Source organism: Dipodomys spectabilis, unplaced genomic scaffold (genome assembly GCF_019054845.1).
Source record: "Dipodomys spectabilis isolate Male_0828 unplaced genomic scaffold, ASM1905484v1 ptg000127l, whole genome shotgun sequence".
NCBI classification, from domain to species: Eukaryota; Metazoa; Chordata; class Mammalia; order Rodentia; family Heteromyidae; genus Dipodomys; species Dipodomys spectabilis.
In genome coordinates this window covers 3,381,557-3,406,094 of record NW_024870804.1, presented here as the reverse complement: position 1 = coordinate 3,406,094, position 24,538 = coordinate 3,381,557, and the positions used below count along the sequence as shown (strand labels likewise).

Sequence of the window (24,538 nt, the reverse complement as noted above, 5' to 3'; positions counted from 1 at the left end):
TAAGGGGCGGGGCTGAACGCGCTGTGGCGAAAGCGGATTGGCTGGAAGGAGCTTCCCGGAAGTGTCGCAGCGAAGAAGCCTCACGTGTGCGGTCCGGCTCCACATGGCGGCGCTCCTGAAGAAGCTGCTGGGGCCCAAGGCAGCCCTAGCGGCTTCGAGCCGCGGCGTGGGACGGCGGGAAGCGAGCCTGGGCATCGATGCCGGGGTCGCGGTACGAGTGCGGTTCGCACCCAGCCCCACAGGTAACCTTGGCGGACGTGACGCGGCCGGCCCCGCGCGGCCCACCGTCCGGTCCCCGCCCTCCCAAGGCCCTCCCCGAATGGCTTCCGGTGCTGTCAGTCTGCGAGCGCCGCGCGGACCCCATTCACAGAAGCGCAGGTTGAGGCCCGCCTTGCCAGAAGGTTCTTTTGTGTAGGACCGTACCACCATGTTTCCAGGCTCTAGTTCTCACGCGTTCAGTAACCGTGCATTGTGGAGTAGGAACTGTCAGGTATTGACTGGGTTCTGGGAGACGGGGTCATCGAAAAAGTCGAGGCCCCTGCTCTTGAGAAGCCTTCACCACCATTGACATCTAGAAAGAAAGCACCGAGATGCGGCTCTAGTCGTAGAGCGCTTGCATCGAATTTAAGTCCCAGCACCACCCAAAAAGATGTTGTGTTTTGTCGTGGGTCATGGGGCTTGAACTCGGCCTGGGCTCTGTCCTGAGCTTCCCCCCCCCCCCCCCCAATGCTCTACTACTTTAAGCGACTTCCGGTTTTCTGGGACTTAATTGGAGATTAGAGTCCCATATTCCATAGCCTTTCCTGCCTGGGCTGGCTTTGAACCATGATTCTCATCTCAGCCTCCTGAGTAGCTAGGATTACAGGCGTGAGCCACCGGCGCCCGGCTTCTAAAGACTTGTTTTTTAACTTTATGGAAGTTATTTTACAGATACATGAAGCAGAGTAGATTAGGGATTATGTAGGGTGCTCTACAAGGCCTTGCTGAAAGAACATTTGAGCTAAGACCCAGATTGAAAATAAAAAGATTACTCATGGGAAGCCTGTGGGAGGAACCTGGGCAGTGGGAATTGTTAAGTACAAAGGCCTTGTGGTTAGATTCTTAGTTTAGTAAGCCAAAGGAAAATGGAGAACCAGTATATATTCTCCTAGAGACCTTGTCAGCCCCTCTATCCCTGACCACATGAGTCCCACCCAGGCAGCCTCTGCCCATTGACCAGCTGATTTCTTTTCATCTCTTTGTGCCAATACTGGGCTTGAACTCAGGGTCTGGAGGATGTCACTTGGCTTTTTTGCTCAAGGCCAGCACTCTACCACTTGAGCCACAGCTCCGCGTTCGGAAACATACCAAATATAAGCTCATTTCTTTTTATTACTCAAAGTTGCTAGTTGCTAAAGCTCACTCTGTTTCTATGTTTACCTGTTGTGAATTGGCAAGTTTGCACACCAGCACGGTACTGAATGCCTTGCTTTGCAAAACACTCCCATAGTGGGCCAAGGCCTGCAATTTTTTGGATCCAAATTTCAGTCATTGCCAAATCCTTGATATATAATTTGGTCAAATTACTTCACCTCTCTTGAGTCTCAGTTTTGCCATCTGTCAAAACAAGGCTAATAATAGTACCTGCTTCTTGGGTTTGAGCCAGTTCAGCTGAACCACTTAGCAAGATCTATACCTGTAGAATGCATTTAATAAACAATAAGATTCAACTTCTCACTTTTTTGCTGATTTGCTAGAAAAGGGTGTTGATTGCACACAGATAAAAAAATCTTTTTTTTTTTTTTTTGTTTTGGTCAGTGGCAGGGCTTGAACTTGGTCTGGACATTGTCCCTGAGCTCTTCAGCTCAAGGCGAGTGCTCTACTGCTTGAGCCACAGTGCCACTTCCGGTTTTCTGGTTAATTGAAGAGTCTCACAGACTTTCCTGCGTGGGCTGGCTTTGAACTGTGATCCTTAGATCTCAGCCTCCTGAGTAGTTGGGATTACAGGCACGAGCCACTGGTGCCTGGCTTACTTTTGTGTTTGTTTGTTTTTTAATCATTCTCGCAGATCAGGAAATTGAAGCTCATGTAAGTTAAGTAATGTGGGGCACCAGTGGCTCATGCCTATAATAATCATAGTTACTCAGAAGGTCCTAGCTACTCAGGAGGCTGAGATATGAGGATTGTAGTGAACAGCCAGCCCAGGCCGGAAAGTCCGTGAAACTTTTATCATCAATTAACAGACAAAAAGCCGGAAGTGGACGTTGTAGCTTAAGTAGTAGAGTATCAGCCTTGGGTAAAAAAAAAAAAAAACAAGCTTGGGGGGAGGGGGCTGGGAAGTGGGTCAGTGGTAGAGTGCTGCCTCACATGCATGAGGCCCTGGGTTCGATTCCTCAACACACATAAGCAGAAAAAGCCTAAGTGGCATTGTGGCTCAAGGGGTAGAGCGCTCGCCTTGAGCTGAAGAGCTGAAGGACAGCGTCCAGGCCCAGAGTTCAGGCCCCATGACCAGAAAAAAAAATGCAAACAAACAAAAAGAACAAAGCCAGGCGCCGGTGGCTCATGCCTGTAATCCTAGCTACTCAGGAGGCTGAGATCTGAGGATCTCAGTTCAAAGCCAGCCCGGGCAGGAAAGTTCGTGAGACTCTTATCGCCAATAAACCCCTAGAAAACCGGAAGTGGTGCTATGGCTCAAGCGGTAGAGCTCTCGCCTTGAGCTGAAGAGCACGAGGACAGCACCCAAGCCCAGAGTTCAAGCCCCACGACCAACCAAAAAACAAAAAGAGAGAGAACCAAGCTTGGGCCCTGAGTTCAGTCAGCACCAGCCCTGGTAGATACACAAAAATTTCAAGTAGACACCAATTCAAATTGTATGGTAATGATAGAGTACAATGCGTACTGTGCTTTTACAGTATTTAAAATGTGTTGTTTTCCTGTAATTGGCATATTTTTTAGTGGAGCACATTGTTAAATTTGTGTGCAAGCTATATGGCTTCAATGAATAATTTTCTGTTGCTTGTCCTTTAGCTGGAACTTGGCCTTGACACAAATACAAAAATAGTGGCAGTTGGTTTGGGAGAGTTGGTACGTTTTATGTGTGTATCTCCATTCTGGGGCTGCCCCTGAGCTTTTTGCTCAAGGCTAGCATTCTCCTACTTGAGCCACAGCTCCACTTCTGGCTTTTGGGCCCTAAATGGAGGTAAAAGTCTCATGAACTTTCCTTTCCTGGGCTGTCTTTTAAACTGAGATCCTCAGATCACAGCCTCTTGAGTACATAGGATTACAATCATGAGCCACAGGTGCTTACATTTCACACAGCTTGTAAACCTGGTGGTTGTCTAGTTCCAGGATGAGGCTCCAAACGCTGTCCATCCAGTGGCCAGCTGTTTGAAATTGCTTAGGACATTCTGTCCTGGACAAAGCTGTTTGCCCCTTGCTGAGGCCTTTTTCTGTTAGGGCTGAGCCATTCTCTTCCACCAGGGTTCTTACACTTGGGCGGTCTCCGTACTGCTCTCTACAATTACATCTTTGCCAAGAAGTACCAGGGCAGCTTCATTCTGAGGCTGGAGGACACAGATCAGACCCGTCTGGTGCCTGGGGCGGCAGAGAACATAGAAGACATGCTGGAGTGGGCAGGTAAGGCTGTTGAGCTTGTGGGGTCCAGGGTGGAGGATGGTAAGGAGTTCATGGGGTGCCAGAAAATGCTGAGGTCCCAGGCTGAATTAGGATTCCTGATACTAAAGCTTGAACTCAGGGCCTGGGTACTTCCTTTAACATTTTTGCTTAAGGCTAGGGCTTTATTATTGGAGGCATAGCTCCATTTCCTGCTTATGCTGGTTAATTAGGGATAAAAGAGTTACATTTTCCTGCTCACGCTGGCTTTTAACTGCATTTCTTAGATCTCTGCCTCCTGAGTTGGTAGGATAATAAGCACGAGCCACTGGTACCTGGCTTGGTGGCCCTGTTCTAATTGCAGAATTGTTAGGTCCATTCCCTAAGGGGACCAGGCAGGAAACAGGCTACATGGGAGTTGGAGGACATGACCTCATCCAAAGGACAAAGTACCTGTGAGCCCCAGCTACCGCTCCCATAGGAATGCAGGCTCAACTTGTCCAGTGTCCAGATTCTAAGAAGAGCCAGAAATCCAGATGTTTTTATGAATACTTCCTATTGTTCAATCTAGGTTCTGATTTTTTTTTTAACCATACCGGGTGAGCAAAACAAAGTGTGTATAGTCTCTGAAGTGGATCTTCAGGTTAGAAGTAAGTCCTGAAGACAGTTAGGCTGAAGGAGAACAAAGAGGAGTGTGTCTCCTTGTGTGTCCACACAAACTTCTGCAGGCCTACCTAGGATGGGCCCTGCTAGGTGGCATGACCACTGAAGGGAAATGGCCCTATGAAAATACCAAGACTAGGGATATGTATTCTCCTCCAGGTAAATTACTCCCTGGATTCTGAGGCCCTGGAGTTCTGAAATCCATTTTCCTTCTAGCTTCTCTCCTAGGTTTCAGCCCATATTCAGTTGAGATTAATTCAATAAAGGAACCAAGATCACTTACTATGGTCCACAAATCTGTTTCAGGTGCTGGAGACTAGTGTCTATGCAAAGACCCAGTGCATGACAGAGAGAGGATATAAGCAGACTTGTTCTTGTGTTTTGTTTGTTTGTTTGTTTTTGCTTTTTTGGGAAAGTTCTTGCTCTCTAGCCCATCTGGTCTCAAAAGGAAGATCTACTTGGTTAAATATCCTGAGTGTTGAGATTGCAGGTGTGCAAGCCCCACGCTGGTTAGCCTAACGTTGTGTCATTTTGTGTGTGTGTGTGTGTGTGTGCGTGCGTGTGTGTGTGTGTGCACGCGCTTTTGTGCGTGCTTTCTAGTATTGGGGCATGAATTCAGGTCCTGGGCACTACCCTGTAGCTTTTCACTCAAGGCTGTGTTCTATCACTTGAGCCACACCTCCACATCTGAATTTTTGGTGGGGAATTGGAGGTAAGAATCTCACAGGTTTTCCTGCCCCGGCTAGCTTCAAACTGCAATTCTTAGATCTCATCCTCCTGTGTACTGAGATTACAGGCATGAGCACTGGGGCCTGGCTAAGGTAAATGCATTTTTAATTTTTAAAAGCAACTTCATACAGATTTCCATAGTAGTTGCAGTAGTTTACATTTCCACCAGCAGTTTATGAGGGGGTGTGTGCGTGTGCGTGTGTGTGTGTTGTGTGTGTGTATGTGTGTGCTGGTCCTGGGGCTCATCCCCCTTAAAATCAGTCTTCAGGGTGGCCAGCATCCTGGACCCAGTATCATTATCCTGTACAAGCTCTGTCACAGGCAGAAAGGGCAGATGGGGCTGGGAAGGTGGCTCAGTGGTAGAGTGCTTGCCTTGCATGCATGAGGCCCTGGATTCGATTCCTCAGCACCACATAAGCAGAAAAAGCCGGAAGTGGAGCTATGACTCTAGTGGTAGAGTGCTAGCCTTGAACTGAAGAGCCAAGGGACAGTGCCCAGGCCAGAGTTCAGGCCCCACAACTGACAAAAAAAAAAAAAAAGGCAGACAGAAGAGCAGCCAAGCCTGCAGGCTCCATCTCCATCCTTATACCCTCTCTCCGTCCACTGCTGCAGGCCTGGACTGGTTTCTCCCTCACTGAGGAAACAGTGGGTAGAAAGGAAGTTGGTGTTGGGGCACCCCACTGCCATTTGACTTCTCAGGTACCAGGAGGTGACCCGGAGGCCTCAGCCCCTCTGTGCTTTGTCTTATAATCTCCAAAGTGAAAACCTAATAATATTGATTATTGGGATTATTGGGAGGCTGGAAAGGTTTGGTATAAGCTGAGTGTGGTGGTATATAGTTGTAATCCCAGATAATGAGGGAGACTGAGATAGGAAAATAGCCATTTTCAACCAGCCCAGACAAAGATACCAGAGAGTGCCTGAAAAAATCAACTAAAAACAGAAGGACCTGGAGCATGATCAAATGGTAGAGGGGAACAAGGCCCGGAGTTGAATCCTTAGTGTGTAAAGTGCCTTGAGAAATGAATGGGACTGAGTGCTGTGTGTTTCTCCCTCTGCTCCTCAGGCATCCCCCCTGATGAGAGCCCCCGCCGGGGCGGTCCCGCCGGGCCCTACCAGCAGTCCCAGCGGCTGGCCCTGTATGCCCAGGCTGCAGAGGCACTCCTGAGCTCCGGAGCTGCCTACCCCTGTTTCTGCTCCCCACAACGGCTGGAGCTCCTGAAAAAGGAGGCCCTGAGGAGCTACCAGACGCCCCGGTGAGTGCCCTGGCCAGTGCTCTGTGTGCCATCAGTGCTGCGTAACAGCTGCCCCCACACATAAGCTCCCTGCCAGTTTCTATGAGTGGGGGTCTAGGCAGGGCTTAGCTGGGTTCTTTGGCTCAGTGTACTTTTGCCATTTGGGTCTCAGCCAGGCCTGCAGGGGCTTGAACTCAGGGCTTGAGTGCTGTCCCTGAGCTTTTTTGCTCAAGGCTAACGCTGTACCACTTGAGCCATAGCTCCACTTCTTTTGGTGGAGATGGGAGTCTCATGGACTTTCCTGCCTCAGCTGGCCTTGAACCATGTTCCTCAGATCTAAACCTTTCAAGTAGTTACTGGTAACAGCTCATGGCCTGTAGTTTTGGGGAGGAGCTTCCTCCACCTTCCTTCTAGGCTATTGGCAGGCCTTTGGTACCAGCTAGCTATTACTGGACGCCATTGGTTCCTTGCTACATAGGCCTCTCCAGAGGGCAACTCACACATGGCAGCTCTTGCTCAGAGAAGACAAGGGAGAGAGCAAGCGGGTCCACAAGATGGAAGTGGAAGTGACATCCGGTCATGGGTAGAAGGAAGGCAGTAGGTCCAGCTATACTCAAGGGAGAGCATCAGTTCATGTGAGGAGCTGTCTCAGGCTGTCATTTTAATCAGGTTTATTATTATTATTTTTTTTTTGGGGGGGGGGTCCGGTCATGGGGCCTGAACTCTGGGCCTGGGCGCTGTCCCTCAGCTCTTCAGCTCAAGGCTAACGCTCTACCACTTGAGCTACAGCGCCACTTCCGGCTTTTTTCTTATGTGGTGCTGAGGAATCGAACCCAGGGCCTCAGGCATGCAAGGCGAGCGCTCTACCACTGAGCCACCTTCTCAGCCCCAATCAAGTTTATTATTATTTTTACTCTGGACATTTTTTATACTTGAAGTAACAAAACCTATGAAGTCCTATGTTTTAATGTACAGTGATATGATACTCTCTAGTACAAAATACAATGTACAGAAATTTCTATCAAATAAACCTAAAGAAACACACTTGAGCCAGGTGTTGGTGGCTCATGCCTGTAATCCTAGCTACTCAGGAGAACTGAGTATTGCAGTTCAAAGCCAGCCCACAGAAAAGTCCCTTTGAGACTCTTAGCTCCAATTAACCACTCAAAAACAAGAAATGGTGCTATGGCTCAAGTGGTAGAGCACTAGCCTTAAGGCTCAGGAACAGTTCCCATGCCCTGAGTTCAAGCCCACAACTAGAAAAAAAGAAAAAAAAAAGAATACACGTGCTTTTTACACTTGGGAATTTAAATTAGAAAAATTTGCTTTATTTGTCAAAAAAAAAATCACATTATTTTAAAAGGTAAAACTTTTATGTGTTTAAAATGTCCAGAAAGCGGGGGCAGGGGAAGGATGGGAAGGGATGGGAAGGGGAAACAAAAGAGGAGGCTACAATGCTTGATAAGAAATGTACTCATTATCTTGCCCATGTAATTGTAACCCCTCTGTACAGTATTTTCACAATAAAAAAATAAAATAAAAATAAATAAATAAAATATCCAGAAAGATTCAGGATGAGTTGTTCTAAGCCTACCTCTGGCCCTCACTTGCCTTTATCCAACATCTGCGGTTGGACTTAATTCTCTATATACACTGACCAGTGTTCCTGTTATCTCCTTTGCCCTAATTGGTTGCACATAATGTGTTGTGTGCCATTCCCATACTATCTTGAAGGTTGCCTTCATACCAGTCCACAATTCTTTTTTTTGGTGGGGAGGGGGAGGCTGGAAGTGGGGCTTGAACTCTGGGACTGGGCTCTGCCCCTCAGCTCTTCAGCTCAAGGCAAGTGTTCTACTACTTGAGCCACAGAGCCACTTCCGGTTATCTGGTGGTTCATTGGAGATAAGAGTCTCATGGACCTTTCCTGCCTGGGCTGGGTTTGAACTGCAGTCCTCAAATCTCAGCCTCCTGAGTAGCTAGGATTACAGGTGTGAGCCACCAGCACCCAGCTCCAGTTCACAATTCTTTTTCTTTTTTCTTCCTTTTTGTTGGTGTTGGGGCTTGAACTCAGGGCCTGGGCGTTGTCCCTGGGCTATTTTGCTCAAGGTTAGCATTCTACCACTTGAGCCACACACAGTTCCACTTCCAGTTTTCTGGGGGTTAATTGGAGATGAGAGTCTCAGACTTTTTCTGCTTGGGTTGGTTTTGAACCTTGATCCTCATATCCATCTGAGTAGTTAGAATCACAGGTGTGAGCCACCAGTGCCTGGCTCACAATTCTTTTTTTTTTTTTCCCAATTTTTTTATTGTGATTAAGTGGTTACATAATTTCCCCAAATTTCACAGTATTGTGGGAAAGTGATGCTTAGTTGATCACAATTCTTTTACTCACTTAATATTCCATGGTATGCATATACCATCTATAACTTAGTTGGTTCCTTATTAATGGATCTTTTTGTCATTTCTCATCTGTTATGGTGACATTTTACCTGTGTGGCAGTTGTAGAATGACAGGGTCAGTGGATAGTGGCTCATGCACTGGTCAGCAGGAACATAGTATGAAAGTTCCACCTTCAGTGAACTATTGGACAAGGGCTCAAATGTTTGTACATGCATTACAACATCAACTGTAGTGTTGGTTTTCTGAGATAAGATCACGCTTTGTAGCCCCGGCTGGCCCCCAACTTGTGATCCTCCTGCCTCAGTCTCCTGAGTGCTGGGATTACAGGTATGCATTACCACACCTGGCAGTGTTTTTTTTTTTTTTCCTTTAATATCGTAAGCAGTCTACAAATCCATTGATAGAATTAAATGATCACATCATGGGATCTATGTAGCCATCTATATCTGTTGATTGAACATTTCACCGTGTCAAAGACTGAGCGTACATTTACATTTGTGCGTTACCTAGGACAATTGAATACAAGTAAGGGGGCACTTTGTTCAGACTGACACAGTGGAATGCCTAGAACTCTGGCCAGTATGAGCCTCCTGGGGATCTGGTAACACATAGCATCCTGTTCATCTGAGATGTACATTTCCGACAGCCTCCCAAGTTGGACTGGTGCCAGGTGTCCATATACCCCATTGAGTAGCAGGAGGGAAACCACACAGGCAGCCTCCCTCTCCTGCAGAACTCTGGGGTGGGTGACAGGTTGCTCAAGATACTAGGGCTCCATTGTGGCTTCTTTCCACTGCATTGCCTTCTCCAAACACAGCACCTCATAGGAAAACATCCAAGGAGGGCTGAAAGCAGGGATATGAGGATTTAAGAAAGGATCTAGCTGGGCACCATGGCACACATTTATAGTTCAGGAGGCTGAGATGGAGGGATCACAGTTCAAGGCCAGCTTGGGCCAAAAGTTCGCAGGTCCTCTTCTCAACAGAAAAAGCTGGGTGGGTGTGGTGGTGCGTGCCTGTCATCCCAGCTATGGTGGGAAGCATAAACAAGATGGTGGGTCAGGCCTATCCTGGCAAAAAATAAAGATCCTATCTTAGAAATAACCAGAACAGGGGCTGGAAAGGTGACTTAGTGGTAGAGTGCTTGCCTAGCATGCATGAAGCCCTGGGTTTGATTCCTCAGTACCACATACACAGAAAGAGCCTGAAGTTGCGCTGTAGCTCAAGGTAGAGTGCTAACCTTGAGCAAAAGAAACTCAAAGTTTCTTCTTGTGACTATTTCTTAGCTTCATTTGGAGAGGAAAACCTTTCTTAGACCTTAGCCCTCCCCTACTCACCACATGGAGTTTTCTGCCTCTTAGGAATAGAACAGGGTCCCCTTCCCCCTTGGACTGCTCCCTGGCACTGGGTCCTGGGATTGCAGGCTTGCCTGTAGCGATTGTGACTTCACCTTGGTCTCAGCACTTGCCACTTCTTGGCAGCAAAGGAAACGGGGAATAGCTGGTAGACGTAGACATCAGAGTCTGCTCCCTTGCATAATCCCGCCTTACCATTGCTCTCATTTTGGACAGAGCATAATGAGATAAATGCCTGTCCCAGTGTCACACCACGGTCAGAGGCCAGGGAGGGAACTCATGTACAACCCCGGGTCTCTTATCAGGTATGCTGATCTGCTTCCCAACAGGTATGATAATCGGTGCCGAAACCTGAGCCAGGCACAGGTAGCGCAGAAACTGGCCATGGACCCCAAGCCCGCCATCCGCTTTCGCCTGGAGGAGGAGGCACCAGGCTTCCAGGACCTGGTGTATGGCTGGAATCAGCATGAAGTGGCCAGCGTGGAAGGGGACCCAGTCATCCTGAAGAGTGATGGCTTCCCCACATACCATCTGGCCTGTGTGGTGGATGACCACCACATGGGCATCAGCCACGTGCTGCGGGGATCTGAGTGGCTCGTATCTACCTCCAAGCACCTGCTCCTGTACCAGGCCCTGGGCTGGCAGCCACCTCACTTTGCCCACCTACCCCTGGTCCTCAACAAAGATGGCCACAAGCTCTCCAAGAGGCAAGGGGACATTTTCCTGGAGCATTTCATGGCAGCTGGCTTTCTGCCAGATGCTCTTCTTGACATCATCACCAACTGTGGTTCGGGGTTTGCAGGTACCTGTGCGTTCACGTTGACACAGTTGAATGGTACAGAGCAAGGGCTTTGCTCCCTGCCAGCCTCGTGATCTTAGACCAGTTCTTTATGTTGTTGTTGGTGGTGGTCATGGAGCTTGAACTCAGGGCCTGGGCACTGTCCCTGAGCTCTTTTGCTCAAGGCTAGTGCTCTGCCACTTTGACCCATAGCACCACTTCCAGTTTTCTGGTGGTTAATTGGAGATAAGAGTCTCACGGCCTTTCCTGCTCAGGCTGGCTTCTAACCATGATCCTCAGATCGCAGCCTCCTGAATAGGAATACAGACATGAGCAACCAGCACCTAGCTCAATCCATTATTTTATACAGTACTTAGTGTGTGGGGGCTGGGGCTGGAAATTGAGCACACTGAGTCTAGTTCTTGCCTTCAGGATACTTAAAGCTCCTTGCTTTATCTGAATTGTGATTGTGAGGATAAGAGTCTCCTTCACAGTAGTTAGTGGGGACTCACTGAGCTCAGTGGATGTGAGGCACCCCTTATTGTCTGCCACTCAGTAACCCCCACTAAAAACCTCATGATGACTGCCACTACACAGATGTGCTTCCTAAGTATTGCAGATTGCTCCATGAATCTGTCGTTCTAGGCTCAGCCCTTAAATGTGGCCCAGCACCCAGCCCAAACCCTGATGAATCAAGCACCAAATGTGATGACCACATGTGGCAAGGATTTTTTTTTTTGGGGGGGGGGGGGGTGCGTGTACTGGGGTTTGAACTCAGGGTTTTGCACTTTCTAGGCAGATGCTCTGCTGCTTGAGCTACCATCCCCAGCCCAGGACAGGGAGTTCTGAAATTGTGTCAGTAATCATCTGCTTACTGTTCTGCTCGTATTTCATGTAGCTTCAAATAGCTTTAAAGGATCCAGATGCTGATGGCTCAGGCCTTTAATCCCAGCTACTCAGGAGTCTGAGGCCTGGGGGATTGTGGCTCAACACCAACCCCAGGCAGAAAAGTCTGCAAGATTCTCATCTCTGAGTAATTAACAAAATGCTGGACTGGAGGAGTGGCTCAAGTGGTAAAGCATGAGGGTCTGAGTTGAATCCTCAGTACAACAAAAAGAAAAAATTCTTGGGCTGGGAAGGTGGCTCAGTGGTAGCATGCTTGCCTTACATGCATGAGGCCCTGGGTTTGATTCCTCAGCACCACAAAAGCAGAAAAAGCCAGAAGTGGTGCTGTGGCTCAAGTGGTAGAGCAATAGCCTGGAGCTGAAGAGCTGAGGGACAGCATCCAGCCCCAGAGTTCAGGCCTCAGGACCAACAAAAAAAAAGAAAGAAAGAAAAAATTCTTGAGGAGTAGTTACTTGTTATTCCCACACTTTGTAAGATGATGGGGAGGCTCAGAGAGGTGGAATAACTTGCCAGAGTCACACAGCTAGTGAGGACATGGCATTTCAGGTCTGTGCCTGCACATAATGGCTTCCAGCTCCACAGACGAGAGCAGCTGCTTATAAGAAGTAGCTAGACTGGGCGACAGAGGAAAGAAGGAAGGAAGGGAGAGAGGGAGGGAGGGAGGGTGAGGAGGAGAAGGAGGAAGCTAAGTGGCTGGTTGGTTCACTTGCACAGAGAACCAGATGGGCAGGACGCTGCCAGAGCTGATAACACAGTTTGACCTGAGCCGAATTACCTGCCACTCAGCCCTGCTGGACCTTGAGAAACTCCCAGAATTCAACAGGTAGGTGGGAATGGTGTCCCTCCAGTAGAAAAGGTCTTTCCTGCCCAGTTCTCACAATGAAAGTATAGTGGAGGGGCTGGGAAGGTGGCTCAGTGGTAGAGCGCTCGCCTTGCATGCTTAAGGCCCTGGGTTTGATTCCTCAGCACCACATAAGCAGGAAAAAAAAGCCGGAAGTGGCGCTGTGGCTCAAGTGGTAGAGTGCTAGCCTTGAGCTGAAGAGCTGAGGGACAGCGCCCAGGCCAAGAGTTCAGGCCCACGACCAGACCCCCAAAAAAAAAAAAAAAGAGAAAGTATAGTGGACTCTGGAGTCACCCGTACTTGATTCTGACTTTGGGTGTGCTATCTACTGTTCCATGTCACCTAAATTTTTCAACTTTATTTTCTCTTCTCGAAAACAGAGAAGAGTTATTTTACTACCATTTTTATTTTAATTTACTTTTTAGTGCTATACTGGGGCTTGAGCTGTCCCTTAGCTTAAACCAAGTCTAGCACTCTACCACTTGAACCACAGCTCCACTTCCAGCTTTTTTTTTCCCCCACTGGTTAGTTGGAGAAAAGTTTCAGACTTTCTTGCCTCAGCTGTCTTCAAATTGTGATCCTCAGATCTCAGCTTCCTGAGTAGCTAGGATTATAGACGTGAACCACAAGCTCACATCTTTTTTAGTGGTTGTAATAATTATCTTTTGTCACAAATACATGCAACTGGGGCTGGGAATGTGGCTTAGTGGTATAGAGTGCTTGTCTAGTATACATGAAGCCCTGGGTTTGAGTCCTCAGTACCACATAAACAGAAAAAGCCAGAAGTGGCGCTATGGCTCAAGTGGTAGAGTGCTAGTCTTGAGCAAAAGAAGCTCGGGATCAGTGCCCAGGCTGTGAGTTCAAGCTCCGGGACTGGGGAAAAAAACCATGCAACTGTAGTATTCAAATGTATATTTAAAGTCATGTCCGAACACAAATACTTGTCAAGTTCAAACTTGTGCAACAGGTTATAAAAGCATTACAGAAAATAGAAGAGGTCCCAAATGATGTAGTAAGAAGAAGAAAGAACGTTGCTTAGCATTGATGAGCAGATAGCTATTTTCCAGTCTATTTAGACATGTAAGTAGAAGCTGTTAATGTGTCTGGAAACCCAGACCAAAGCCCACATGGTGTTCAAAAACAGGTAACATCTGGATTCTCCTGTGGACTAGTAGGACAGTCTTGTATTTAGATCTTCTGTCTGGCCTTGGCCTAGAGCCTCTCAGTGGAAAAGAAGTCTCAGAGTGGATGAGGGAATGAGAGCTTCATGAGCAGAGAGGCAGGCTGATCCCCTCTGAGCACTGCCTCAGTTCTCACTGGGAAAAAAAGGTGGGTCTTGTCCATCTTGATAGTCAAAGATTCCAGTTTTATGGGTAAAAGTAGAAAATTCATTTGCTGAAGCAAAATTTGCATAGGCCTTGAAGGTCAAGCTTCCATTTTCGGAGGCCCTGAAGGTCAAGTTGTCATACTGTCTCTTCAGCTCTGTGTGTAACGTTTTACCCTCAGGCTCTTTGTAGTGGACAATCTAGGTCCTGAGACCACCAGTAATCACCTACAAGTGCACAGTGCAGTAGGTGCCCCTGAGGATGGATCCTCCTAGAAACCCTGATTGGCGTTGTCAGACAGGGTGTGGGCAGGGTGCCTGGAGGCAGCAGTAGCAGCAGGGGCAGCAGCAGCCATGGCTGCAGGGCGGTTGTCATAATTAAATGTTGCATACAGGTGTCTTGCATAGTCCTGGCACATGGACAGTGTTCCATAAACAGCAGGCACTGATTTATCATTATGGTTTATATTCCTGGACACTCACTCTTTGCATGAACCTGGTTGACACCTACAGCCTAAAAGCATCTTCATTTAGCATCCTTCCTCATGCTTCACCCAGCCATAATGAGCACTGTTTTAGGCCATTGAATCTGTATTTCAGGTGCTTGTTATTTCAAGGTAGACCTTCATCTTGAAAGCTAATGTCATGACAGTTCAAATGTTGACCTGACTTAGCCAGGCATCTGTGGTCAGTCAGGTTGTCTTGGTTCCTTCGGCACTGGTTTAGGAACAGGCTCTTGCCAGTACTGAGAACTCATAGCAGTTGCATCGGTTCTAATATGACTGTTTCTCTGACTTCTTCCAGCAGACCTGTGAGGACAGGTAAATGGTTTTGCCCTGTGTTACCAGGACAATTTGAATAAGTAGCTTGAATCACACCGTAATAATGGACATCTTTTATATAGGGTGTGTTCAAGTAAATGTCACATCGGTGCCTGTGTACTTGCACCTTTGTTGTCATGGAGAAAGTGGTATTTGAGGGAAAGATGGAATCAGGTCAGGATGCTTTGTGGTCTCTAAAGCAGGCAGACTTTGCTGAGTGTGAGTCACTGAGGGATGGAATGTGAGTACTGATGCCCACAGGCTTAATGCAGCCAGAGCTGTTGTGTCCAGATGTTTCTGTAGTCAAGCCACTGGTATGATTATTTCATAAGTCATAGTAGGTTAGGCACTGATAGCTCATACCTATAATCCTACCTACTGAGGGGGGGATCATGGTTCAAAACCAGCCTGGACAGAAAAATCTATGAGACTTATGTCCAACTAATCACCAAAAAGCTTGGAGTGGAATTGTGGCTCCAGTGGTAGAGCAATAGCCTTGAGTACAGAAGCTCAGGGACAGCACTCAGGCTCTGATTTCAAGCCCAAGGGACTGGCACTAAAAAATAAATAAATAAAAGCATGGCTGGGTGCCGGTGGCTCATGTCTAATCCTTGTTACTCAGGAGGCTGAGATTTGAGGGTCAAAGTTCAAAGCCAACCTGGGCAAAGTCTGTGAGACTTATCTCCAGTTCACCACCAGACAACTGGAAGTGGTGTGTGGCTCAAAGTGGTAGAGTACTACTAGTCTTGAGTAAAAAGAGGTCAGGGGCAGTGCCCAGACCCTGAGTTCAAGCCCCATGACTGAAAAAAAAAAAAAAAGAAGAAGAAGCATGTTATGGAACACCTGGATTCTTCAATAAATCATTTCATAAATGTAAAGAACAGTTTGATGGTAGCACGAAGGCTATCTCTGTGATGTGTCATCCTTGGAGCCCCCACCCACTGCCCTGGGGGAGCCTTGGAGTCAGCAGCCCAGGAGAGCCCCTTGACTTCCTGCAGGCTGCACCTCCGTCGACTGGTGAGCAGTGACGCCCAGAGACGCCAGCTGGTGAGGAAGCTGCAGGCCTTGGTGGAGGAGACTTTCGGGAGCCAGCTGCGAGATCGTGCCGTCTTGGACCCCGTGTACTTGGAGAGGATCATTCTGCTGCGACAGGTGTGGGGCTGGGGCCCTGGTTGGTGGAGCCATTCCTTCCCCTTCCAATGCCTGAGGAGCCCTGTTGGCAGTGTAGGCTGTGACTGCCACTTCCCCAGGGCCACGTGTGCCGCCTGCAGGATTTGGTCTCCCCACTATACTCCTACCTGTGGACACGCCCCACTGTGGGCCGAGAGCAGCTGGGCGCCATCTCAGAGAAGGTGGATAAGATTGCTGAGCGTGTGCTGGGGTGAGTGTCTACAGATCCAGCTCGGGGTTCCATGCCCTTCCCGACTTTTCCCCCTTGACAGCTTTCCCAGCCCTTCCTCTTCCCTGTTGGACCACCCTCTCACCCCCTTTTTTCCTTCCCCCCCCATCTCCCCACCCCCACACAGACCCATAGTCCCTGGAAAAGGGCTCACTTGTTGGTTTCTTGGGAAGCAGAGCAACCCAGGGGCACAAGGACATTCCTAAGAATGCTGCAGTGGGCTCCATGGCTTGAACTCACCTTAGCTACATTCCATTTTTGCCTCTCAATAAGTTTTCCTCTGTGTGCGTGTGTGGCATGCGCGTGCCACACCAGTTTTGGGGCTTGAACTCACGGCCTAAGTACTGTCCCTCAGTTTTTTCACTCAGAGGCGATGCTGTACCACTTGACCCATACCTCCACTCTGACTCTTGGCTGGCTAATTAGAAATGAGAGTCTCACAGACTTTCCTGCCTGGGGTGGCATCAAACAGTAATCCTCAGGTTTCAGCCTCCTGAGTAACTAGGATTACAGGCGTGAGCCACCAGCACCTGGTTGGGAAATGTCTTTAAGTTTGGCGGCTATGTGCCAGGCTGAAAATTCTGTTACTGCAAAAGAAAGGGGTACAGCAGACAAGAATGACTATGTAGTTCTCGCAGATTTTTATTTCAAACTTAGTATTATGATCATTAGTATTGAGACCTAATTGGATTTTTTTTTCCTACTTGATATATCCCTTTCTTCTTTATTCAGTATTAGTCCTAGGGCTTGAACTCAAGACCTACGTACTGTCTCGGAGCTTTTTATTTTATTTGCTCAAGACTAGTGTTCTATTACTTAAGCCACGGTTCCACTTCCAGCTTTTTTGCTAGTTAATTGTAGATAAGAGTTCTCATAGATGTTCCTTCTGAGACTGGCTTTAAACTGCAATCTCAGGTCTCAGCTAGGATTATAGGCGTGAGCCACCAGCTTTCTGGTTATTTATTTATTTATTTATTGCCAGTCTTGGGCTTGAATTCAGGGCCTAAGCACTGTCCTGAGCTTCTTTTTTGCTCACGGCTAGCACTCTATCACTTGAGCCACAGTGCCACTTCTGGCTTTTTCTGTTTATGTGGTACTGAGGAATCGAACCCAGGACTTCATGCATGCTAGGCAAGCACTCTGCCACTAAGCCACATTCCCAGCCTGGTTTATTTCTTTTTTAAGTTAACTGACAGGGTGTCCAGGTTGCCCAGGCTGGTCCTAAACTGGACTTAGGCAGTTCTCTATAAGAATCTCAAGAAGCTGGGGCTGGGGAGGTGGCTTAGTGGTAGAATGCTTGCCTTGCATGCATGAGGCCCTGGGTTCAATTCCTCAGCATCACATAAGAAAAAAGCCGGAAGTGGCGCTGTGGCTCAAGTGGTAGAGCGCTAGCCTTGAGCTGAAGAGCTGATGGACAGCACCCAGGCCCAGCGTTTAGGCCCCACGACTGGACCCAAAAAAAAAAATCTCAAGAAACTGGGATTGCAGCAGAGACAACTATACCCAAATTTGTTCAGAACTTGGAGATCATATGCATTCTTTTCCACAGCTAAACCTGCTCCATAGTAGTTGCTTTTAGCATTAATTTTAGCCCCTCTCCTAGTGCTGGGCATTTGTGTGACTATTACAGAGAACAGCACAATAATCACCTAGCATAGACATAATTAAGCATGTTTACAAGTTTATTTCCAAGATCAATCCCCAAGTGCTATTATTAACACCACTCTTAATTTAGGACATTCCACAGCAGGAACTATTAGTTCTGTGTCACCAAGGCTCCTGTCTTAACTCCTCAGCCTGTCATGGGAGTGGATGACAGGCCCTGGGACACCCACTCCAGGCAGGAAAGCTGACACCCAAGTGTTCCAGAGCTGCTCGATCACTAGAAGTCCCTTTGGGGCCCACGCCAAGTGTTGAGCTAGTTTTCATGTGGCCAGAGTTGCCAACAGTGGCCATCTGGGGCCTGTCAGTCTGCCTTCAGTTCCTGGGCAGCTGCTTTCCTTGATGGAGTAAGAGTAGGAAGAGTGCTGATTTTATTCCAACATTGCTTGCTTGCTTTGCCTCACTCATTTCCTTTCCTTTTTTTTTTTTTTTTCCCCTGCTGGCATTACTGGGGTTTAAACTCAGGGTCTTGTGCTTGCTGGTCTACTGCTCTACCACTTGAGCCACACACCCCCAGCCTCTTATCATATTCCATTTTATGTTTTTAATATTTAATTATAAAACAGTACTGTAGGGCTGGGAAGGTAGCTCAGCGGTAGAGTGCATGCCTTGCAAGCTTGAGGCCCTGGGTTCGATTCCTCAGCACCACATAAACAGAAAAAGCCAGAAGTAGTGCTGTGGCTCCAGTGGTAGAGCATTAGCCTTGAGCTGAAAAGCTGAGGGACAGCGCCCAGGCCCAGAGTTCAGGCCCCATGACCGGCAAAAGAAAAAAAGAAAAAAAAAAAAAAATATATATATATATATATACAGTACTGTAATGGTGGAGGACCAAGGGAGCTCTCTGGGGTCTCTTCTATGTGGGCACTAACCTTACTCTCTCGCCCACATCCCACCCCCCTTCTCTTAATACTATAATACCATCACCTTGAACATTAGAAAATTTGGAAGACATGAGCGTTCAGACCATGGCAAGGATGCAGTAAGAATGGTTACTTTTAGGCGACCAAGCATGATGGTACACATTTGTAATCCCAGCTTATTGGGAAGCTGAGACAGGAAGATTATAAATTCACAGATAGACTGGGCAACATGTAATTTTTTTTCCTCTTTTTTGTGCCAATACTGGTGCTTAAACTCAGGGCCTTATTCCTTTGCCACTTGAGCCACAGTTCCACTAATGACTTTTTGGTGGTTAATTGGTGAGAAGAGTCTTGCAAACTTTCTCTGAACTATGATCCTCAGATCTCAGCTTCCTGAGTAGCTAGGGTAACAGGCATGAGCCACCAGTGTCCAGGTGCAACGTAGATTCTGTCTCAAAAACACAGAGAAGTTAGGTGCCAGCGGCTCTTGCCTGCAATCCTAGCTGCTCAGGAAACTAGGATCTAAGGGTCATGGTTCTAAGCCAGCCAGGGCAGGAAAATCTGGGAGACTCTTATTTACAATTAATTACTAAAACAAAAAAGCCAGAAGGGTGTGTCTCAAGTGGTAAAATGCTAGTCTTTGACCAGAAAAAGCTTAGGGACAATGCCCGGGCCCTGAGTTCAAACCCCACAACCGACTGGGGGGGAAAAATGATTTATTTTGTCTTAAACTAAAGGTCAGCTGCTGATATTCTGGCAGTTAGGAAATCTGTGTGCACTAAGAAGCTATTGCTTAAAATCATTCTGAAAGCGGTTTCCTGGGCCAGTAGTGCCCCCTTCTGAGCTGAACTTTGAACTACGTGTCTGTAGACCACATCAGTCTGGGCGGGGACCGATGTTTACAACTGCAGTGCTCATAGAATGAGGGGTGGAGCCAGGAGTTCAGCTGGACTGCCAGGAGTGTGGGGGCGCTGCTGCCCCTACTGGACTTAACCTTGCTATGTGAGTCCCTTGGTGGTAAAAGGAAGGTGCTAGCAAGTTGGTAGCAGGACTGTTCCTTGAAGCAGTCTCCTGATTTCATTCTGCTCTACTATGTTACATCCCCAAAGAAATCACTCTCAGCCAATCTTAAGGCTGTTTCCGATACTTTCTTGAAAAAGTAGCCAATCTTCCATTCTGTGTCTTAATGCATCCCTGAGGTGTTGTGTGCTTGTGTGTGTCTGTGTTTGTGTGTGTGTGTATTATTGTTGTTTTGTTTTGTCTTATGCCAGTCTTGGGACTTCAATTTGGGACCTGGGTGCCATCCCTAAGCTTTTCTGCTCAAGGTTAATGCTCTACACTTGAGCTCCACCTCTGGCTGTGTGTGTGTGTGTGTGTGTGTGTGTGTCTGTGTGTGTGTGTGTGTCTGTGTGTGTTTGTGTGTCTGTGTGTGTCTGTGTGTCTGTGTCTGTGTGGTTAATGGGAGATAGAGTCTCCCAGACCTCTGCCTGGCTGGCTTGAGATCCTTACATCTCAGCCTCCTGAGTAGCTATGATTACAGGCATGAGTCACCAGCACCATTCCCTGAGTTTCTTCTAACAATGTCTCTGAGCTTTTTTCTTTTTTTTTTTTTTTTGCCAGTCCTAGTGCTTGCACTCAGGGGCCTGGGCACTGTCCCTGAACTTATTTTGCTCAAGGCTAGCACTCTACCACTTGAGCCACAGCACCACTTCCAGCATTTTCTGTGTATGTGGTACTGAGGAATCGAACCCAGGGCTTCATGCATGCTGGGCAAGCACTCTACCACTAGGCCACATTTCCAGCCCTGTCTCTGAGCTCTTTGATGTAATAAATACTGAAATTAATATTAACTAATCTTTAATTTTTGGATTGAGCTGGATTACTTAATACTCGTGAGTACTTAGCATGTGTTCATTTGTAGCATTTGTAGCACCTGTCAGGGCTGACTTCACAGCCTGTGCAGGGCAGATACTGTCAACACTTCCTCTGCACAGGAAGAAAGACATAGCAATTGCAGTGCACATAGGTAGCCGTTACACATCCTTCCAGGTCCCTCTGTGCACCCGCTTGCATGGCTCATGTTATGCATGTAGTCTCTTCTCTTTGGATAGAAGTGATGGGAGATATATCCCCACGCCCCCAACTCCAGGCCTTCAGTGTGAATATGAGATCATCTGTGATGTATACCCTCCTACCCACTTGCCACTGGCCCATGCTGGCTCCTTTTGGTTCTTTTCTAGACTTCTGGAAAGATCTGGTGCGAGCTTCACACAGGACATGCTGAATAGAGAACTGAAGAAGCTGTCTGAGAGTCTGGAAGGCACCAAGCACAGTGAAGTGATGAGACTCCTCCGAGTGGCCCTCAGCGGACAGCCGGTGTGTGGGGCATTGGGCAGGGCTGCTTTCTGGAGCCACCCGGGGCTTGGCTCAGCTAGTATTTACTGGCAGGTGCTGAACACACTTTGTGGGAATACAAAGATGGCCGAAGCATTGAGTCACTCAGAAGACTATCATATTTTGAGCATCTTTTTATCTGTATGCAAGTACCGTGCAAATACTATGTGTATGGTAGTGAGTGAAACACATAAAAGCCAGGTACCAGTGGCTCAGGCCTGTAATCTCAGGAGGCTGAGATCTGAGGATCTCAGACAAAAGGCCATGAGACTTCTAACACTAAAATGCCTGAGGTGGAGCTGTGGCTCAAGTGGGAGAACTCTAGCCTTGGCACAAAAGCTCAGGGACAGTGCCCAGGTCCTCAGTTCAAGCCACAAGACTAACACAAAAAGACAACAGTGTGGGAAGGAGTGGCGTTGTCCAGAAAGAAATATTCTTTTTTCCTGACTTACATAACTCTAAGCCTTTTGTATATCACCTTTATAAGAACAATAAAAAATTAAAAAAAAAAAACAACCTCACAAGCCCATCTTCATGGGCTTCATTGGGGGAACAGATCTATCAGTGGTTTACCTAATGGGAAAATGGGCTCCTAGGACCCAACATCATCCAGGGAAAAGAAGGACCATAAACACCGAATCTGTAACTCCGTGGTAGAGCATTTACATAATGTGCTGAAGTCCTGGGTTCCATCCCCAGGGCCATCAATCAATCCTAGCTACTCAGGAGACTAAGATCTGAAGATCGCAGTTCAAAACCAGCCAGGTAGGAAAGTCCATGAGACCCTTTATCTTCAGTTAAACACAAAAAAGCCAGAATTGGAGCTGTGGCTCCAGTGATAGAGTGCCAGCCTTGAGGGGAAAAAAACAAAAACAACGCTAAGCAAAAGAACACTAGGTCCTGAGTTCAAGCCCTAGTACTATCACAAAAGGCAAGCTCCTGGAATACAGGCTGCGCTGCAGGTTGAGGCTGAGTGCAGGTCCTGAGGCAGTTCTAGACATACAGCAATGATTTTGCTTTATTTTCCCCCCTTTTGTTTTTCATAGCAAGGACCCCCAGTGGCTGAGATGATGGTGTCCTTGGGACCCCAGGAAGTATGGGAACGGATCCAAAAGGTTCTTTACAGCTAAGGAGCATGTGTGCAGCACACTGGATATGGCACCAGGATCCTGAGCCCTTGAAACTGCCCTGAGAGGCCTGGGGCCCCCGCCTTGCAGAGGGACCAGCCATGGAGAGTCTGACTGAACTCAAGACATTGATGGCACCCCAGCAGGCCAAGGCCAAGGAAGCCCAGCCCACCGAAGTTTCTCGATTCCAGGAAAGATGTCCTTCTGTATGGATTTCCATACCACATTCCACACAGGGGTTAGGAGCTGGAGCACAGAAAATGCTGCTTTCCAGGACAGTTCAGAGGGCTCAAGTATGGGTTTCATACAACAGAGATTTCTTACAGTTAGAGAAGTTGCAAATCCAAGATCAAGTGTCACAATGTTGTTTCTCTCCTTGGCTCACAGACTGCCATCTTCTTGCTGTGTTCCAAGTCTCCTCCAAGCCCCTGCATCCCTGGCTTCCCTCTGTGTATCCTAATTTACTCCTCTCAGGACACCAGTCACATTAGATTAGCCTTGCCTCACAGGCTCATACTGCTCTTTAACACTGTGGTCCTGAACGTAGGGCTTTAACATATGACTGAGCAGCCAGGGGACAGTGTGCACAATTTAGCCCACAGCTTGGCAGTAGGCTGGGCTAATAGATCCCAGAACAGTAACCTATAGTTGACACAAGCAGTTGGCCTAGCTAGATATTAAACATTATTCAGGGGTTGTAAAGGGAAAAGTTACTCATCGGCCAAAGGAAGCACTTGCATTTGATGTTAGTCTTCATATGTGGACCTTAGGGCAGCCTGTGTTCCTTTCCCCAGAGAGGGGCCTCACCTCTCCCCTTTCCCAGTTCTTCAACTGGAGACTTTTCCCCTGCCTGTTTGGTGTCTTCCTTTCTATAGCCATTCCTCTTTTCTGCTATTACTGGAAAGCCTTGTAGATTTCTGAAGGGAATTCTTTCCCCCCTTGGCATCTTAGGTGACTTGGAATAGCTAAAATGAAAAGGAACGGGGAGATAGGGAGGGACTAGGGACAAAGTCTTTCAAGGTTTCTCAAGCTCATGGTGAGCAGCCAGCCTAGAAGCTGGCCATAGGCCATCCCTGCCTTCGCATGGTCAAGGCTGACTTTTGTGACCAGCAGGCCTTGAGGAAATGATAGGAGCTTGACGCCAAGGTCATCAGACACCTCAAAACTTCTAGCTTGTTCCCTTGAATTCCTTATCTTGGGGGTGCAGCTTCTAGGTCAGGAAGACACTGGAGCAGCCCTTTGCAGGGGGTCTTGTCATTGGCCATGTGGGTGAGCCGTGTGGGAAGCTGGTCTTTCTTTCCATCTTAGCCAAGTAGTTGGACGACTACCACCTCCCTGTGAGACCCAGAGCAGCTCGGCAGAGCCCCTCTGGAATGTAAGGGACTAGGCTGTGAAATAGTAAATGTTTATTTTCTCAAGCCACTTGATTTGGGGAGGAGGGGGTGATTTATTGCTCCAAAGAGATAACTACTCTCTGCCCAGGAGAGCAGAGTGAATGCATTAAAGAGTTTGTTGGGCCTTACAGAGTCCTAACCTTTGTTTTTAAAAAAAAAAAATCCATGGGCTGGGAAGGTGGCTCAGTGGTAGAGTGCTTGCCTTATATACAAGAGGCCCTGGATTTGATTCCTCAGCATTTACATAAGCAGAAAAAGCCGGAAGTGGCGCTGTAGCTCAAGTGGTAGAGCGCTAGTCTTAAGCTGAAGAGCTCAGGGATGGCACCCAGGCCCAGAGTTCAGGCCCCACTACCAACAACAACAACAAAAAAAATCCACCAGAAGCCAGGCGCTAATGGCTTACTTGAAGATGGAGGTTTGGAGCCAGCCTGGGTGGAAAAGTGTGAGCCTTTTATCTCTAATTAACCACCAAAAACCAGAAGTAGAGTTGTGACTCAAGTGACAGATCATCAGCTTTGAGTAAAAGAACCAAGTAAGCTCATGAGACCCTGAGTGCAAGCCCTAGTACCACCAAGTAAAGTTCTCTGGTTATGAGCAAAAGAAGTCAGCCATCTAATGAAATTCACTGAAGGCCAAAGAATTTTGGGGGGGAGGGAGGGGAGGTCATTCATGGGGCTTGAACCCTGGGCCTGGGCACTGTCCCTCAGCTTGTCAGCTCAAGGCCAGTGCTCTACCACTTGAGCCAAAGCGCCACTTCCAGTTTTCTGAGTGGTTTATTGGAGATAAGAGTCTCATGGACTTTCCTGCCTGGGTTGGCTTTGAACTGCAAGCCTCAGATCTCAGCCTCCTGAGTAGCTAGGAGCCTGGCACACCAGAGAATTTATGAAAAAGCCCAGGAGAAGGTAGGAGCCAAGCTGCAGTGGTCACTCTGGTCCCTACTGCGTAGTAGGGACATGTGAACTACATGTTTTGTTGTTTCTTTTTCTCTGTTGTATATGTGTGTCTCTCTGAGTTTTGGATGTCAGGTTCAGGTTCTGAGTCTGGTTGGCTGAATCCATG

General features: G+C 47.7%; 1 protein-coding gene across 2 annotated transcripts; it reads left to right on the top strand.

The window, feature by feature from the left end:
- The first annotated feature begins 52 nt into the window (after positions 1-52).
- Ears2 (glutamyl-tRNA synthetase 2, mitochondrial) lies at positions 53-23,628 on the top strand. 2 transcript variants are annotated; one of them, XM_042689791.1, is made up of 9 exons: positions 53-242; positions 3,460-3,615; positions 6,050-6,239; positions 10,303-10,775; positions 12,372-12,480; positions 15,642-15,795; positions 15,894-16,024; positions 20,805-20,940; positions 22,005-23,628. In XM_042689791.1, exons 1-9 carry the CDS (start codon positions 104-106, stop codon positions 22,086-22,088), a joined length of 1,572 nt encoding a protein of 523 aa, XP_042545725.1. In that variant the 5' UTR covers positions 53-103; the 3' UTR covers positions 22,089-23,628. The 2 variants fall into 2 exon arrangements, with proteins under 2 accessions (XP_042545725.1, XP_042545726.1); XM_042689792.1 differs by lacking the exons at positions 15,894-16,024; positions 22,005-23,628 and having other exon boundaries at positions 20,805-20,934.
- Positions 23,629-24,538: the final 910 nt, after the last annotated feature.